Source organism: Homarus americanus, unplaced genomic scaffold, assembly GCF_018991925.1.
Source record: "Homarus americanus isolate GMGI-L3 unplaced genomic scaffold, GMGI_Hamer_2.0 scaffold50564, whole genome shotgun sequence".
Taxonomy (NCBI): Eukaryota; Metazoa; Arthropoda; class Malacostraca; order Decapoda; family Nephropidae; genus Homarus; species Homarus americanus.
This window is the reverse complement of record NW_024715014.1, coordinates 4,273,795-4,291,700: the sequence shown is the minus strand read 5'-3', so window position 1 is coordinate 4,291,700 and position 17,906 is coordinate 4,273,795. Positions and strand designations below refer to the sequence as shown.

General features: G+C 41.8%; 2 protein-coding genes across 10 annotated transcripts in view; one reads left to right on the top strand and one right to left on the bottom strand.

Moving 5' to 3' along the window:
- Nucleotides 1-639: 639 nt before the first annotated feature.
- On the bottom strand, nucleotides 640-7,025 carry LOC121853623 (sulfotransferase family cytosolic 1B member 1-like). Of its 2 annotated transcripts, none has more exons than XM_042347893.1 (7): nucleotides 6,626-7,025; nucleotides 5,890-6,134; nucleotides 4,118-4,261; nucleotides 3,396-3,546; nucleotides 2,948-3,074; nucleotides 1,469-1,726; nucleotides 640-864 (listed from the first exon to the last, which is right to left on the bottom strand). In XM_042347893.1, exons 1-7 carry the CDS (start codon nucleotides 6,677-6,679, stop codon nucleotides 719-721), a joined length of 1,125 nt encoding a protein of 374 aa, XP_042203827.1. In that variant the 5' UTR covers nucleotides 6,680-7,025; the 3' UTR covers nucleotides 640-718. The 2 variants fall into 2 exon arrangements, with proteins under 2 accessions (XP_042203827.1, XP_042203819.1); XM_042347885.1 differs by having other exon boundaries at nucleotides 1,445-1,726; nucleotides 6,626-6,650.
- Nucleotides 7,026-10,836: 3,811 nt separating this feature from the next.
- Nucleotides 10,837-17,906, top strand: part of LOC121853589 (spermine oxidase-like) — a 95,761-nt gene continuing 88,691 nt past the window's right edge. For 2 of the 8 annotated variants that reach the window (XM_042347839.1, XM_042347848.1), the window contains exon 1: nucleotides 10,942-11,163. The gene's annotated coding sequence lies outside the window, so the exon portion shown is untranslated. Of the gene's footprint in view, nucleotides 10,884-10,939; nucleotides 11,164-17,906 lie in introns of those variants that run through there. The other 6 variants (XR_006086363.1, XM_042347876.1, XM_042347830.1 and 3 more) reach the window with 5 other exon arrangements.

The following is a 17,906-nucleotide window of genomic DNA, read 5'->3' as shown; positions in this document are numbered from 1 at the left end:
CAGCAATTCCCTGAATGGCTCCATTAATGGGGTGAAGTGGTTCACCAGCCTGTGTCGTAAGTGAATGTCAGTGATGGAGAGCTGTGCAGGCATGGGGAAATTCTGAACGGCAGCCAGCCTGTCCTCAGTGGGTGTGCACGGTTCCCATTCCAGGTGGTATCCCACGAACTCTGCCTCTCCACCAAAATTGGAACGTGTCCGGTTGCAACATGATTCCCTTCTTGGCACACGTCTCCGCGAAGCCAAATGTATGTCAGAAGGACTGTTCCACACTTTCATCATACTGCAACTTCTTGTCCACACCTTAACTTCCACCGAGTGCCCTGGATCGCATCGTCAAATCTCTGGGTGTATGCATCCGGGGCAGCGCAGAGCCCCATGGGGGTATGCAGGTACTGATACTTCTCCCATGAGGTAATGAAGGAGGCAACTACTGTCCTTGTCTAACTCCACCTGATCAAAGCCCCAGAACGTGTCTGCCACTTTCCTGTACGAATGTCTCGGGACATCTGAGACCATGTGGTGGGTCTCCCTCAAACATCAGGAGTTCAATCTCTGGTAATCCACAGGCTCTCTGTTACACACTGTTGACAAGTACTGGATAATAATACTAATAAACAAGGAGAAAAATAAATACAGGATATTGTAAATTTTATTCAAATAAATTGACATTACCAACTCGTATAAGAGCCTGGAATTGTGCCAATGGGCCCTGGGATTACACCAACGGGCCCTGTGATTGAGGGTTACCACTATGATAGGTAAATGGGATTTCCTTAGCCAGGTGACCTCCTTTGGCCAGCCAGATATTGAATTTGTCTTCCAGGTCAGGTGTAAAGTGGTTGATCCAGTCTCCTGTTGTTCCTGGGAAAAGAAAAACAGTTGTTGTGGTATAGTGTTTGTGTTTAGTGGTAGTTTGTGGTTAGAGGTAGCTTGTGATTAGTGATAGTTTGTGGTTAGTGTTAGCTAGTGGTAAGTGGTAGTTTGTGGTTAGTGGTTGTTTGTGGTTATTGATAGTTTGTGGTAGCAATAACCTTTGTGATAACTGATTGATTATATTATAGATAATGTGTGTTATCAGTAATGCTCTAAGATAACACTTGAACCTTCGAGGACGAGGGTTCAGATACTCTCAGCATATGCCTGTAGACTTCTGTTGTGATGCTCAAGTCTATACAGATCACCTGAAGATTACAACCCCAGCTTATTGAACACCCTGATGCAAACCTAACCTAACCTAAACTAATTTAACCTAATGCTAATCTAACCTAACCTATCACTTCACTAACTTAACCTAACCTTAACTAACTCAACCTAACCTATCTTAATATAATCAAACCTACCACTAATGAAACTTAACTTAACCCAACCTAACAATACCTTCCCCACCTTTTCTCACCCATCTCACCTTCCTTATCTTCTCTCACTTCCTCACCTACCTCACCTTTCCTCACAAAGTCCTTCTCACCCTTCTTGAACCTTCCTGCTTCCTGTGCCTCCACCATAGGATTAGTTGAGGTCCTATTCTTCATACTCTCAAAGCTGGTAAACTTAGCGATCTTCTGAAGCTCCTCCTCCGTCAGCCCCGTCTCCAGGAAGGTGTTGAGACGTCGTAACTCACTCAGGAGGTCCTTCTTCATGTTCTCATAGAGGAGGAATAACACATTTCTGTGATGTCTCCTGGCCCAGCCTTCAGCGATGTGACCCCAGTATGGAGCTTGGAGTACTGGAGACAGAAATGGTAGTGTGTTATCTCTCTCTCTCTCTCTCTCTCTCTCTCTCTCTCTCTCTCTCTCTCTCTCTACTGTATCTATCTTTCTCTCTATTTATCTACAGACACAGAAACAGCAATACTGACACACATCTCGACACCAGAAGTCAACATACTCAACATAAGAACATAAGAATGGAGGAAACTGCAGCGGGCCTATTGGCCCATACTGGGCAGTCCCATTTACACCCAACCCCTATTGCTCATATAAGCATCCAACTTATGTTTGAAGCTATCCAGTTTATTCGAGTTAATGATGATATTTGGTAACTTGTTCCATTCATCCACTAGTCTGCTCCTGGTTGGATAATTTGAGTACCTTTGTAATGTCACCCTTTGTTCAGCCCTGACTTCCATTTATACACCTATATCATATCGCCTCTCACTCTTCGTCTCTCAAGGGAGTGCAAATTAAGATGCTTTAACCTGTCTCTGTACTCAAGGTTCCTAATGCCTGGGATTAGCCTTGTCATTCTCCTCTGAATTCTTTCCAAGGATTCTATATCCATTCTGTAATACGGTGACCAGAATTGAACTGCGTAATCCAAGTGAGGTCTCACAAAAGCAAGATATAGTTTTAGGATGACCTCACTAGTCTTGTAACTAACACTCCTTTGTATGAACCCAAGTACTTTATTAGCTTTGTTTCGAGCAAATACACATTGTTTACTTGGCTTAAGGTTCCTACTTATCATTACTCCTAAATCTCTCTCGCAGTCGGATATCTCAATGGCATCGTTGTTCATCTGGTAACAGGTTTCCTTGTTTACATCTCCTATACTGAGTACTTTACATTTGTTCACGTTGAATTTCATCTGCCATTTTTCAGACCATTCGAAAAATTTGTTTAGATCTTCCTGTAGTTTTGTGGAGTCCTCGTCAGATTTAATAACACATCCTATTTTAGTGTCATCAGCAAATTTACTTATGTTGCTGTCTATGCCAATATCTATGTCGTTTATGTATATAATAAATAACAATGGTTCAAGTACTGAGCCTTGGGGAACTCCGCTATTGACGTTGCTCCAATGGGATTTAGTGCCGTTAATGCTCACTCGCTGTTTCCTGTCCTGTAACCACGCCCTAATCCATTTAAGAAAGTTACCCACAATCCTCTCTGTCCCTCATAACTAGAGACAGATAGACAGACTGACAGAAAAACACAGCAATACTTACACAGATCTCGACACCAGAAGTCAACATACTCTGGGAAGGTGCCAAGAAACTCCGCCAGAGTGACGAGACGTTGTTGATGGTAGTATGAGACACAAACATCCTTGGGGTTCCTTGCTACGTATACGACCTGTAGGGAGAGTGGAAATGAGAATGTAAGAGTGTGCGTGAGAGGGAGAGAGTGTGGGAGGGAGTGTGTGTGTGTGTGTGTGAGACATAATATAAGGGGAGGAAGTGTGTGAGAGGGAGTGTGTGTGTGTGTGGGGAGGGGGGGTGTGATAGAGCAAGAGAGAGATGTTAAAACTTTCTCTATTTCACCCTCTCTTACCCTCCCTCATCCCCCTTACCCACCCTCCTTCCCTCCCCCTCTCCCTCATCCCTCTAATCCACCCTCCTTCCCTCCCTCTCTCCCATATCCTTTTAACCCACCCTCCTTCCCTCCAACACTCACCTTACAAGTATTAAGGATCCCAGGATGGAGGAGGGAGAAGGGGAGATGAGTCTTGATTGTCCTGGGATTGTCTAGATTCTTAGCCATTTCTAAAAACACCCCTCCGTCCTTCCCTCCTTCCACTACATCAGGAGGCTGGAGGGCATCGAACCTGTGTAGAAAGGTGTTTTATTTTGCTTCATTAAAGGGATAATATGAGTTTTATTCTCTGCATTATATATTTTTTGCGATTAAGATGACTGACACACACACACACACTTGTAATGGATTTCTCCCCTACAAACGCTGTTTGTCGCTGAGTAGCCGACCCCGCGAATTCCCCAGTGTATGCCTCGTGGTCTGGGTCAACCAGCGCCGCCATACATCACGGAGGTCAACTACTAAGCCACGCCTACCCCCGCTATTTAAGACCTGACCTCGTGGTGCCCTCCCTCTTCTTCTAGCTACAGCCGCAGCAAGCTACACTACCTCCTCCGCACTGCCTGGCGGCCCTCGCTCCCGCCGGCGAGCATGGCGACCCACAAGCTGTCCTCTGAGCATCCTCACCAACCAGCTCTCTCTACATCACGCTTGTAACCACGCTGCCACTTCCCAGCACCAAGCTGCATTGTACATCCAATATAACATGTATACAGAGAGCACATTGCGAGTTTCCTTTCTCCATCCCATCCTGAGTGTGAGCCCCGACAACCCATACCCCACACACTCACTCACTCACTCACTCAAGAAAGGGGACCCGGTCATCAAGACGGGTGGCCTGGGCAGCATCAACATCAACACGGTGTTTCATCAGCCAAACAATCTCTTGTGTCCAGGTCGTGCCGCTCCGGGGGAAGGTCATCACCAGTACGTCCTCCTCCCGGAACCTGATATGACCAGGGGAGAGAGACAGAGGGTGTTAGAGGGAGAGGGAAAGAGGAGGTTGTGTTGTAGTGGATTTCTCCCCTACAAACGCCGTTTGTCGCTGAGTAGCCGACCCCATGAATTCCCCTGTGTATGCCTCGTGGTCTGGGTCAACCAGCGCCGCCCACGGAGCGAGGGTCAACTACTAAGCCACGCCAACCCCCGCTATTTAAGACCTGACCTCGTGGTGACCTCTCTTTTTCTACCTACACCAACCAGTCAGCAACTCCTCCGCCTGCCTGGCGGTTCTCGCTCCCGCCGGCAAGCATGGCGACCCACAAGCTGTCCTCCTCTGGGCATCCTCACCAACCAGCTCTCTCTTACTACCTCCACCAACCAGCCAGCAACACCTCCTCCTCCGCCTGCCTGGCGGTCCTCGCTCCCGCCGGCGAGCATGGCGACCCACAAGCTGTCCTCCTCTGGGCATCCTCACCAACCAGCTCTCTCTACATCACGCTTGTAACCACGCTGCCTTCCCAGCACCCAGCTGCATTGTACATCCAATACAACATGTACACATGAGAGCACATTGTGAGTTTCCTTTCTCCATCCCATCCTGAGTGTGAACCAAACATCCCATACCCCACAGTGTGTGTGTGTGTGTGTGTGTGTTAGAGAGAAGGGAAGATTGAGAGAGACAAACTAACTGAGAAATAAAGAGATATAGAGGAGAGAGAGAAAGCCTTAAAGACAGGACCTAAATTTAATTTATCTTACTTAAACTTAAATTCATCACTTTAATAGAAAAAACCTTACCTAAAACCCAACACGAAACTACTTCACCTAAACTTAAAGACAACATACTTCACCTAAAACTAAAGACGACACACTCACTTAAAACTAAAAGACAACACATTCACCTAAACTTAAAGACAACACACTTCACATAAACTTAAAGACAACACACTTTACCTTAACTTAAAGAAAAGACACAACCTAAACTCGAAAACAACACACCTACACCTAAAGACAACACACTTCACCTACACTTAAAGACAACACACTTAACTTAAAACTTAGACAACACACTTAACCTAAAACTTAGACAACACACTTTACCCAAACTTAAAGTCAACACACTTCACCCACAGTTAAAGACAACATACTTCACCTAAACTTAAATATAACACACTTCACCCACACTTAAAGACAACATACTTCACCTAAACTTAAAGACAAAATACTTCGCCTAAACTTAAAGACAACATACTTCACTTAAAACGTATAAACTTCACCTAAACTTAAAGACAAACTTCACCTAAACTTAAAGACAACATACTTCACCTAAACTTAAAGACAACATACTTCACTTAAAACGTATAAACTTCACCTAAACTTCACCTAAACTTAAAGACAACATACTTCACCTAAACTTAAAGACAACATACTTCACCTAAACTTAAAGACAACATACTTCACTTAAAACGTATAAACTTCACCTAAACTTAAAGACAAACTTCACCTAAACTTAAAGACAACATACTTCGCCTAAACTTAAAGACAACATACTTCACCTAAACCTAAATATAACAAACTTCACCTAAACTTAAAGACAACAATCTTCATTTAAACTTAAAGACAACACACTCACCTAAAGTTAAAGTACTCCTTAAGGTAGGCAGTTTGGTGAAAAGGGATAAGGTGGCCAATTTCACCTACTCGTATCAGTCCTGTTTGGAACCCACGAAATTTGGTCATTAAATCCTGTTGGTCTCGTTCATCTAAGGGTCTGATGATGTTGGGGGTGTTGCTTCTGTCATTCGCTCCTTCTGCTACTGTTACTTCGTCTGTTACTGTTCCTTCGTTTGCTTTTGCTGGTGGTGTGGCTGCCATCGTCTGCCAGGGTGTGGTGAGTGAGTGAGGTGAATTTTGTTTTGTCGAGTTGGATCACCAGAGGTTTAACCCTTCCAGTTTATTTCACGTAACCTAATCTAACCTAACCTTAGGACTGGGACCTATTAGAACGGACCCATTAGGATTGGAGCCTATTAAAACTGAGGCCTATTAAGACTGGAGCCTATTAGAACAGGGGCCTATTGGAAATGGGGTCTATTTATAACTTGACCAACACTGGAGTGGGTTCAGGTACATTCAGGAGCCGGTGCATGCCCAGTACTTGCCAACAGTGCGTGACAGAGACGTGACCGATCGCCCAAGTGGCTAGCGAGCAGATCAGTGGTGAAGAAGATAAAAGGTAAAAGTAATAACATGGAAAATCAATAAAGATATATCACGATTACTATTAAAATTTCTATTACCTTTCGTTTTCCTCTTAACTCTCTACCCTAGTTATTGCCACAAAGAGATAATGAGAGAGAGACACACACCCCTGAGTATCTACCAAAGATTACTGGGAGTCTGACTCTGACAAGTGTAAACATTCGCTGATTGGTCAGCCACTCTGAAGGCGTCAGCTTTCACCATTATTTCATTAGACTTCAATTTATTTGTCTATCCATTGGACGTTCAGTACTGTAGAATATTTAAAATTACTATGTACAAGTAAGAATTGAGCGAAATGTACTGAATTTGAGAGAGTTTCATATTGTTTACATACAAGGGGTCACAGATCAAGATTGAAGAAGCCAACGTCCAGAAAACTGAGGGCAAACTTTTTCAGAGTGAGAATTGAGAACTTTTGGAACAATCTGCCAGAGAGTGTTGCGACGGCACTGAGCGTGAGCTCTTTCGAGACCAGACTTGCAGCCACAGCAGGTTCAAGATACATTCAGGAGCCAGTGCGTGCCCAATACAGTACTTGCCATCAATGCGTAACAGAGAAGCGACGGATCCAGTGTTGCCAGGTCTACTCGGCCAAAGTTTTCCCTAGCAGTGCCCTTAAAATTTCCTTTTTTGGCATGAAATTTCCCTAGGTGTCTATACATTTCCCATTAAAATATTGTTAACACTTTTTGTCAAGAATTGTGGATAAATTCTGGTGTATGAATGTCTAAACTATTAAAATCAGCGATAATTAAAGAGAAGATACTCACATTTTAATGTTTGAGGTCTTTGGTCTTGTATATTTCATGTCATCCTCTTCAGAAGACTAGGATGAACTTGAAAGTCGTAGCATGAAGCAGTTTCAAAAATTATTTTTGCATGAAGCATCCCATTCAGGGTAGATGTACTCAACTGATTTCTCACTTTTGTTTTCATTTGATTAATTTGAAAAAATACTCGCTCCACAATGGCACTGGAATGAGGCAGGCACAGCAGCCTCCTCGTTAAGTTTCCAAGTAATGTAAACATTAATGAGTTCTCCCTTTTCCATGCTTCTCACTTTACCCCCAAACTGAGATGTGGTAAGATAAGAAAAGGGCCTACCCGTGGCTTGTGAGTGATTCCGGAAAATTCGGATGTGCAGCATGCTCTAGTGTGACAAATCTAGGCTCATTTAAATCACAAGGTGCTAGTGTTTCCAAAGAATGGAGTTCAGTTTCAGTTTCTTTCAACGGCAGCACAAGATCAGTCCAACTATCATCCTTGAGAAAATAATGTTTGCTTAATTCAAAGTCGCAGTCACACATCAGTGCTGATAAAATTCTTCAGATTGCAAGGGAACAACAAATTGAAACTATCGTGGATCGTTTAAATAAATCTGAAGTAGAGGCTACCTACAAAATATTTAGAACTGCATATTATATAGCCAAAAATTATAAACCATATACTGACCATTTTGATTTGTTGCAATTGCAAGAACTAAATGGCACAGACATTCCACAAGGGTTGCGTTCACGATTTTATCACATTGTCTGGTTCTGTCCTTATGCTGACCATACCGGTACCTCTCGTCATAAAATTTGTCATATTTACTAATGCTAATAACTGCCAGGTCTCTGCATTTCTCAGTTCTTCTAGATCAAAGTTCATGATTCTGACACAGGTAGAACAGGCTGTGCAATTGTAATATATATATATATATATATATAAAAGAGATGATAGTGTCAAACAGGCAAAGGCTGGATATCAACCCATATTCTGGAACGGGGTGGTAATATCGACAATATTTACCTAGATTTTGCCAAGGCTTTCGACAGCGTACCCCATGAAAGGCTGAAAATCAAACTGGAAGGGTACGTAATTCGGGGAAATATCCTATCATGGATAGAAGACTTTCTACATGACCGCAAGCAATGTGTGGTGATTAATGGCACGAAATCGTCATCTGTACCTGTAACAAGTGGAGTACCACAGGGCAGTGTATCGGGCCCGCTGTTGTTTGTTTGTTTCATAAATGACATGCCTGACGTTGTCCACTCCTCCATACAAATGTTTGCCGATGACGCTAAGTTATTTCCGGAAATTAAGAACCATGCTGACTGTGAAGAGCTGCAGAAGGACCTCTGTGGGCTCCAGGAATGGTCGAAGGAATGGCTGCTGAGATTCAAGGGAAATTACAATGGGATGAGGGAAGAGATGAGGGGTATCAACTGGCCTGACTTATTAAGGTACAAGAACGCAGACACTACGCTGAATATCAAAACTAGTAAAATGACCCATTTGATCGATAAATATATACCCAAGACCAAACCCAGTGCTTCTAAGAATACGAGGGGATCACTACACATGAACCATGCGGCGGTCGACAAAATTAAGAAGAAAACCCAGAAATTCAAGACGTGGGTTGGGTCAAACGATGAGCAAGACAGGAGGATGTATGCAAGAGCCAGAAACCAAGCAAAGATAGAGTGTAGGAGGGCTGAAAAGGAGTTCCAGAGGCTGGTTGCACGCGAGGTCAAGTCAAACCCAAAGGCGTTTTACCGCTATGCAAAGTCGAAATTGAAAACGCGAGTAGGAGTATCAGACCTGAGGCTTGAAGATGGTAGTTACGCAGATTCTGACCAGGATAAAGCTGAGGCATTGAACAGCTTCTTTTCCTCAGTGTTCACAAGAGAGGATGCAACTAACCTTCCTGCGTTTGAGGACAGACGGTTCGACACAGCACTGACCCACATTGTGTTCACAGAAGAGGGTATTAGAAATAAACTGTCCAGGCTAAAGGTCCATAAGAGTCCCGGACCTGACATGGTGCATCCTAGAGTGCTAAGAGAGCTGTGCAACGAGCTTGCAGAGCCCCTGAAGCTCCTGTTTTGTAAATGCCTGGATGAACAAATGGTCCCCAGTGAATGGAAAGTGGCTTATGTGAGTCCTATCTTCAAGAAGGGCGATAGTCACTCCACGAACAACTATAGACCGGTGAGCCTGACCAGCATAATATGTAAAGTACTTGAGAGTATTATCAGAGATGCCGCGATGGAACATCTACTACGAAACAACCTTGTAAAAGATTGCCAACACGGTTTTATGCCGGGGCGCTCTTGCTTAACACAATTGCTCAAGGTATTGGATATTTGGACCCATATTCTAGAACGGGGTGGTAATATCGACAATATTTACCTAGATTTTGCCAAGGCTTTCGACAGTGTACCCCACGAAAGGCTGAAAATCAAACTGGAAGGGTACGGAATTCGGGGAAATGTCCTAACGTGGATAGAAGACTTTCTACATGACCGCAAGCAGTGTGTGGTGATTAATGGCACGAAATCGTCATCTGTACCTGTAACAAGTGGGGTACCACAGGGCAGTGTATTGGGCCCGCTGTTGTTTGTTTGTTTCATAAATGACATGCCTGACGTTGTACACTCCTCCATACAAATGTTTGCCGATGATGGCAAGTTATTTCGGGAAATTAAGAACCAAGCGGACTGTGAAGAGCTGCAGAAGGACCTCTGTGGGCTCCAAGAATGGTCGAAGAAATGGCTGCTGAGATTCAATGTCACGAAGTGTAAGAGGATGCACATGGGGCGTACCAACGGTAAGGAGGCGTATCATATGTCCCGATGGGATGAAGAAACTGCACTAGTTGAGACTGTATGTGAGAAGGACCTAGGTGTGTATGTTGACAATGAGCTGAAGTTCTCGGGCCATTGCGAGAAGAAGGTAAATATCGGCAAATAAATTATTGGGTCTTATAAGAAGGTCGTTCAGACATCTAGACGGTCCGTCCCTCGTAACGATCTTCAGGAGTGAAGTGCTTCCCCATCTGGAGTACTGTCACCCCATCAGGTCCCCGAGATATGCTAGGGACTGTCAGTTGGTTGAAAATGTTCAAAGGAGGGCCACCAAACTGGTGCCTGCACTTCGTCACCTTAGCTACCCTGAGAGATTGGAGAGCCTGAACTTGCCTAGTTTATACTACAGACGGGCAAGGGGGGACCTACAGTAGTTGAGGTGTATAAGCATCTCAGAGGGCATTACTCAGTTGAGTGTCCTTACTTGGAGCTGGCGGACGCTCGCTCCACAAGGGGTCACAGCTCAAGATTGAAGAAGCCGCAAGTCCAGAAAACTGTGAGGGCAAACTTTTTCGGAGTGAGGGTTGTAAACTCTTGGAACAATCTACCAGAGAGTGTTGTGACGGCACCGAGTGTGAGCTCTTTCAAGACAAGACTTGACCATCACTGGAGTGGGTTCAGGTACATTCAGGAGCCGGTGCATGCCCAGTATTTGCCAACAGTGCGTGACAGAGACGTGGCCGATCGCCCGGGCGGCTGGCGAGCAGATCAGTGGTGAAGAAGATAAAAGGTAAAAAATGTCTAAAGTTGTATGTGATATTAAAAGAAATGTGATAACTGTCAATGAGAACAACTCTCGTGGATTCCGTCCCAGGTATCATGACCGTGCTGATAGACTGGCCAATGAGGCATGTAAAAAAGAACAACTAAACAGCTGATAGGAGAGTCAAAGTCCAGAGAGAAGGAAGCGCCGGCGGGCACTATCAGTGACTCGGGCAGCCGACAGTCGACACACAGTATTGTTGTGTGAACAGAAGTCTGAATGATCCTTGGTGTAACTGTTGTTTGAGGTAAGTAAATTAAACTTTGCATTGCACAATGTTCACGATTTCTTTAGTGATAACGATTATTCGGGCGTCATTTTATTGTGGAAGTACGGTAAACGGAGGGGGTCACCAAATGAAATGTTTTATAGTCTACACTTTCAGTATGAACGTCATACTGTTTAGAACTGGTGGATTAGCAAGAAAAAATAGGGTGAACATTAAGGGTAATTCTGAAGAAAGAGAGTAATGGTACTAACTAAGGATTTTGCTTACGAGAGCCTGCAGTGATTAAATAATATTGATGCCATGGGTATGGTGGCAGCAACTAGTGATTGGCAATGTGGTAATTATTCTGCAAACAACAGTACAAGGTAAACGATTTAGGCTCGAAAAAACTAAATTTGGCAGAGGTGAAAGAGACAGTTAGCACCAGAAATAACATACAGAATTTAACCCAAATTTTTGGAGATACTATTTATATGATACTGAACACTAAAATGGAAGCGAGAATGCACAGAACCTATTAGAACCTGACCTAACCTAACCATACCTAACCTAACTTTACCCAACCAAACTAACTTCCTAACCTGTGCATTGCCTTTTCGATTTTCATACTATCATCCAAAGAACCTCTCTAGAAAAAATTATTGAATTCAATCCAATACAAATCGTAATAAACAAGCCCGATGGAATTGTCATAATTTTCTTGACATGTAAACAACGACAGCAGGTGCTCCCATAAAGCAGACAATGTGAACCAAAACATGGTCATCATGGGAGATCCCATGGCACCATAATTATGGTAAATATTTTATTTCTTTGCCTACAAAGGATGTAGAGACACAAAATTTCTGCCATATGATCACTTCGCAGTGTTTTTATTGCCTTATTTATCTTTTCTTTCATGTCATGCACACTAACAAGCCTATTGAAGGATAGGCTAGAAAGAAAAAATACGGTAATTATTGACGACTGACCCGCTGCCGATTTTTCATGGAAAATTAATTTAAAAAATGCTGCAATTTCACTGTTTTATAGTGGACACTCATAGTTTAGGCAAATGTGTTAAAAAATGGTTATTTCTAAATGAAACATTTAACTTAACTTCACCTCAACCCGGTATACTGCCAGATTCTGGGGTCACTAATTCTATAGGGATAACTTAACTCTATTCTTAATTTTAAGGTCGCTGCCACCAGACCCCCTCTGGATAGTATGTAGCTCTTTAGGTAGCAGGCTGAGTAAGCTTGGCATTGGGTTGGGTTTTTCATTGACCAAATCGATAGTAGGAAGAAGGGTGAAATAACAACATGTCTTAACTAATTTATTCCTTATAAAATATATTGCATCCCGTCAGAATACAAGTAGAGTTGGCCTTCCTCAGAAGAACAATAATGATTTTAGTTACACTGCCCAACAACACACGTCTTCAGTAATGACGTATCATTAACATACTCATTCTTCATAACATAACTCATTCTTCATACCTCGGTCAATCCTTCTTACCATAACACCAAACACAACAGACTGCTCCACCTGTTAGAATATAGCACCCTAGGTTACAATATAGCACCACATCACCACATTACAGCACCACGGTTACCCTCCACACCTACAAGTATGGAATTCCTTGATACTTCTAGGTACACATACCAGGTACCTCGTTTGCACACCGCTCTTGGTGAATTTGGGAGGGGTACTCCATACGTGATTATACCAGTACTGTTTCTACGCCTGGTATTCTAGGTCGCTCCAAGTGGCGACTGCGAATCTTCTCAAACATACTAGTAGGTGGTGATATGCAGGGAATCCACAGGTTCACAGTGGAGGGGCATAATGGCATACAATCACCTCACATGGGGGCTCTCACAGGGGAATAATGGCCGACGCGCAGAAATGTGCTCAGACCGCGTGGGACCTGTGTTGGGAGAAGGGCGGGCGTTACTGAAAATAATGCCTGAGGGGCTTTCCTCACCCCCCACTAGTACACTATGACTTCACTTTATAACATCAGGCAAGGTTTTAAAATGTAAAAACTGTTTAATAAGTCTTTTTAGGGCTGAAATAAAGCCCGATGAAGGACACTGACCTGTTTTGGGAGAAGGGCGGGCGTTACTGAAGGCGCTATCCCGCGCTTCTCCCTGACTAGGCCTACAGTTTCCAATTTCTAATTTTCACTTTGAATTTTTATGATTCTCACATCTCCATTTTCCTATCTATTGTGACCTTATGCCTTATAAATACATATCTTAATCCTAAATTACACACTAAGGTAAGGTTCTGGTTTGTTAGTTCCTGGGGAAATTCATTGGGCTATAATATCAATGCAGTACGCCCGAGGTGCTCTAGCGTGGGTATACGTCACATGAGATAACGAGGTGTATTAAGTTCACACCGATGCATACAAGATATTTCCTTTGAAGTATAGTTTCTGGATCATTTCCAACACTTCACATAGGTCTGATACATTTATCCTTTTTCCAAATCAATGTTCTTTTATAGTTTCATCGGCCACCTGTGGTGTCTATGTTCACTAATCGTTCACAGATGTCAATAGAATGACCTTCAAACACGACCAACATTTAGCCCTTATCGTACACTAATCCGTACTGGTTGGATTCTCCCAACCATCTTATAGATACCTTGAGTTTTCTTAAATGCTATGAGCACATACACTTAATATTATATACCCGTACCTGGGTACAATTCATCAAATAATTCAGTAACATTCAGTAGGTGAGTTATCCTTTATCAACTTTTTCCGTTTTCTGAGATAATACAAGCGTGGTGGATTTGAATGTTATGTAGCGTAATATGAATTAAAGAGTTTTTAGGGATGACAATGATGTGCGTAGTACACCAGGAGGGTTGGTATGCGTGGCTCTGTGACATAATGGTTCTACTACATTTGGTAACCAAACATCATATTAATTATGCCAAAATAAATACACATTGTATGTCCCAATTGTGACCAAGTCCCAGGTTGCTGATCTGACTTTCTGCCTCATTTCCACACAATGGACGAGTTGATGGTCGGAATTTTTATTGTAAGATGGCAGGTCAGTGGGTAAAGAAAACGCTTAAATTACTGGGGTAATGATATTTTGGGAAATTTGTACCTGTGCACCAGTCTTTGATATTCATTTCCTTCAGAAATTACTAGTTTTTTTAATTAACTCCCCCACACACACACCCAATAATCATAACCAAAAAAGTTGGATTTTTTTCTTCTTGAATAAATCGCAAATAAAATACCAACCAACCAACAAAACCTAACCTAACCAGGGTTGTACCTCTTCCGTTTCTTACAGTTCGGCTGAAGAAAACTGGTGACACCGCCAAATGTGTTGTTCTTCACGCAGTGTACACTGATTATTACACTTTGGACAAACACGCTGTGTTTTCTAAAAGAAGAAAGAAATTGCCTCACTATTTTTCTAATGAAACTCGGCAATTGACGTAAAATAATCTCCATCACAATGTCGGCACATCTCTTCCACCTGTTGTTCAGACATATCTGGTACCAAAAATTAAAATCTCCGCTCCTGACTCACCCACGCATTGTTCATTGGCTAAGACAAAAAACTTTTACCTACACCACCCCCGCACATGCGCTGTAGACGCTTAAAAAGCGAAGACGGAGGTAAGGAGCACCACGTGAGGAGGGGTCAGACCCTCTCTGTGAGATGTAAACAAATCATGGCGACACTTGTGACTGACCGAATCTAATAATATTGAAAAATTAATATCTCGCTTATCCTTAATTTCCGGTGGAAATATCATAGAAAAAATGTCTTAGAAATGCCTAAACATTACAAAATACATATTAATAACAATGAATGAAAGATCGGTGTAAAACTGTAAATTCACCTAAAAATGTATTTTTCCGACGATATTTGGTGAGTTTCGAATAATTTAACCTAACCCCTAGCCGGGGGTTTCAACCCTGGTAGGCCTAGCTTCAACTAACCTAAATGTCTCGGTAGTTAAATACTTTGGGGCACACCACGTCGGAAAGTACAATACCTTAGTTAGAAGTGGAAGGACCAGGGATACGTACGAATTGGATAGAATGATCGTCTTTCTTGTAAAACTCGGCAATAAACTTAAAATAATCGTAGGAGCACAAATGACAACCAACCTCCACCACGGCCATTGTGAGACTGGTCAATGAAATTACCCAGGCACTTCCTTTGAAAAAAAATCAAATGTGATTGGTCGAAAAAATTTGCTTGATATCTATACATCATTGGTCACGACTGGATGACGTCAGTCAATATTGCGCATGCATGATGCGCTGATAACATCTCAAGGCAAATAAGATATGGCAACACTTATGACCGAGCGAATTTAATAATACAGTACTGTACAGTATTGAAAAAATTATCTCGGTTATCCTTAATTTCCGACTGAAATATTATAGAAGAAAAGGGTCTTAGAATTGTCTAAACATTACGAAATACATATTAATAACAGCGAGAGAAAGACCAGTGCATAAAGAAAAATTCACCGATATTTTTCAATAAATTGGGCCAAAAAGTGTCAAAAATAAGGGTTAAAGTTGCTAAAAAGTCACAAGACTGCGAAAAGCTCTGTGATTGGTTGTGACGTCACTGGCTGGGGTGAGCCGCAGAGCGGGAAGCCGCCATCTGTAGTTGTCCAACCTTCTCGGCTGATCAGCTCTGTAAATAAATATTATTAGATAATTAATTGTGCTTTACTGTACAACACAGTGTAATACCATTTTAAATATACAGTATTTCCCCACTTTACACGGTTTCACTTTCCGCGATTTCTCATTTACGCGGTACCTTGCCAGAACCGGACTCACTTTCCGCGGTGCATCTACTCATATACGCGGTGAAGTATAATTTTTTTTATTTAGCTCATAAAATTCATACAAATTACCCGGCCAGAATATAATTTACAATTCTGGAATTCTTACAATATGATAATCATTTTGAATTTACACATCATGGATTTTGCATTAGACATACAAATTTTAGATCTAATGTAATAATTTGGTTTACACAAAGCAAATATTTTATCGTTTGTGCAAAATATATGAAGTTTACATTCAAAATATTCCCTGACCTACAAGGAATCCAGAAATGTCAATTATATTATCCTAACTTTAGTCTGAGGTATTATTTATTACTAAACGTTAAAATCTAGTGTTTTCACCCAAACATTTCTCAGAGAGGTAGGAGCTAGTGAGCTGGGAAGAGGGGGGGGGATGATTTGAGTCCATTATTTGAATGGACATTAACCTGGCGACTGTATTTCTCTTAAATATTAATTGTGTGAGCATACCATCATAAAATTAAGATGTTATTTTTACTACAACATAGGTATTGTGTCGGAAAAAGTGGAGTTTGGGGGTCGGGCCAGTCTCTATTGGAATTAATCCCATATGTTATGTTGTTCACTTTACGCGGTTTTCACTTTCCGCGGTACCCCTTGGGTTCAATTGACTGCGTAAATCGGGTACTACTGTATAAATATTACTAAGCACATAAACTAATTCAATGGATATTCGCTGCCCATACAACAAATTTCATAGTACTGTACAGTATAAACATAGCAAACAATATTGGTATGACTGTATTTTGATTTTGGTCATCTGGGGAACCTTAAGATTCTAACTATGGGATTAAGTACTTTAAACAATAAGACACATTACCTCGACAGGATTTCTGTCGCAAAACATTTTTATATCACTTAAGAAAATACAGATCATAGGTAAGATTAGGGTATGATGAATTATAAGGTTAGCTTAACACACATTGTTAAGGGGGGGGGAGTAGTAACTCAATAATAGTGATTTCCGATAGAAATAAAGGTCTAAATCGTTCATAACACATTGCAAATCATCAGAAAAAAGTCTGCATGTTTATTTACAGGGATGACCAAAACTTAAAATTTATCCAATATAGCCTATCTCGAATCTAAACATCTAAATACTCATGGTAGTTAAAGTAAAATTTTACCCATCAGTTAATATAAATGATATATCCCAGTGGTTCATTAGTGAATAATCAAAACAATAACATCATCAGGCATTCTCAAAACAACGTCCAGACACTGTCATTACTTCAAAATTTATTCGTACAGTATGTCCATCTAGTACTGATATGCTATTTAAATGCGCTGAAAAAAAAAGAGAAAGTCTATCAGGTAAGAGTACATGACAGCTGAGTTGGTGTGAGCATGGGAGTTTTTTATGTCCAAAAGAACATAAGAATGGAGGACACTGCAGTGGGTCTATTGGCCCATACTGGGCAGTCCCATTTACACCCAACCTCTTTCGTTCACATATCCATCCAACCTATGTTTGAAGCTGCTCTTCACGGCACATTTTTTTCACTTACGAAATGTCCATGACTTAGACCATAAGAAAACACCCTTAAAACTTACCTGAACGTAGCATTTGGGGCCTGAAGAGGCCATCCTTTCTACTACCTCCAACTGCAGCGAAGGGTTTGAAGGTAGTGACGTCATTGCAAATAGCGGCCCTGTTTCTAGAGAAATAAACTTATCTCGACTATTATAGCAGAACTTTAAACTTTTATTACTAATTATATACAGGTATACCGTATCACTCTACATGGCAGAGTGTATGCTTTGTTTACCCGTCAACTTGTCTATTGCAGGGTCTCATTTGTTTCTCTTACTTTGACTACACAACATACATATACAGTACAGTGGTCCCTCTGTTAAAGAACGGTTCGATTAATGAAATTTCGGTTAACGAATTACCTCCCATA

What these genes read in the sequence shown, in the direction of transcription:
- LOC121853623 (XM_042347893.1), bottom strand. Translation starts at nt 6,679, where the DNA reads ATGTTTACACTTGTCAGAGTCAGACTCCCAGTAATCTTTGGTAGATAC. An exon ending in AAGGAGTACTTTAACTTTAG is followed by an intron (nt 4,262 to 5,889) that starts GTGAGTGTGTTG and finishes TGGTCATATCAG; the next exon opens with GTTCCGGGAGGAGGACGTAC. An exon ending in GGATCCTTAATACTTGTAAG is followed by an intron (nt 3,075 to 3,395) that starts GTGAGTGTTGGA and finishes CTCTCCCTACAG; the next exon opens with GTCGTATACGTAGCAAGGAA.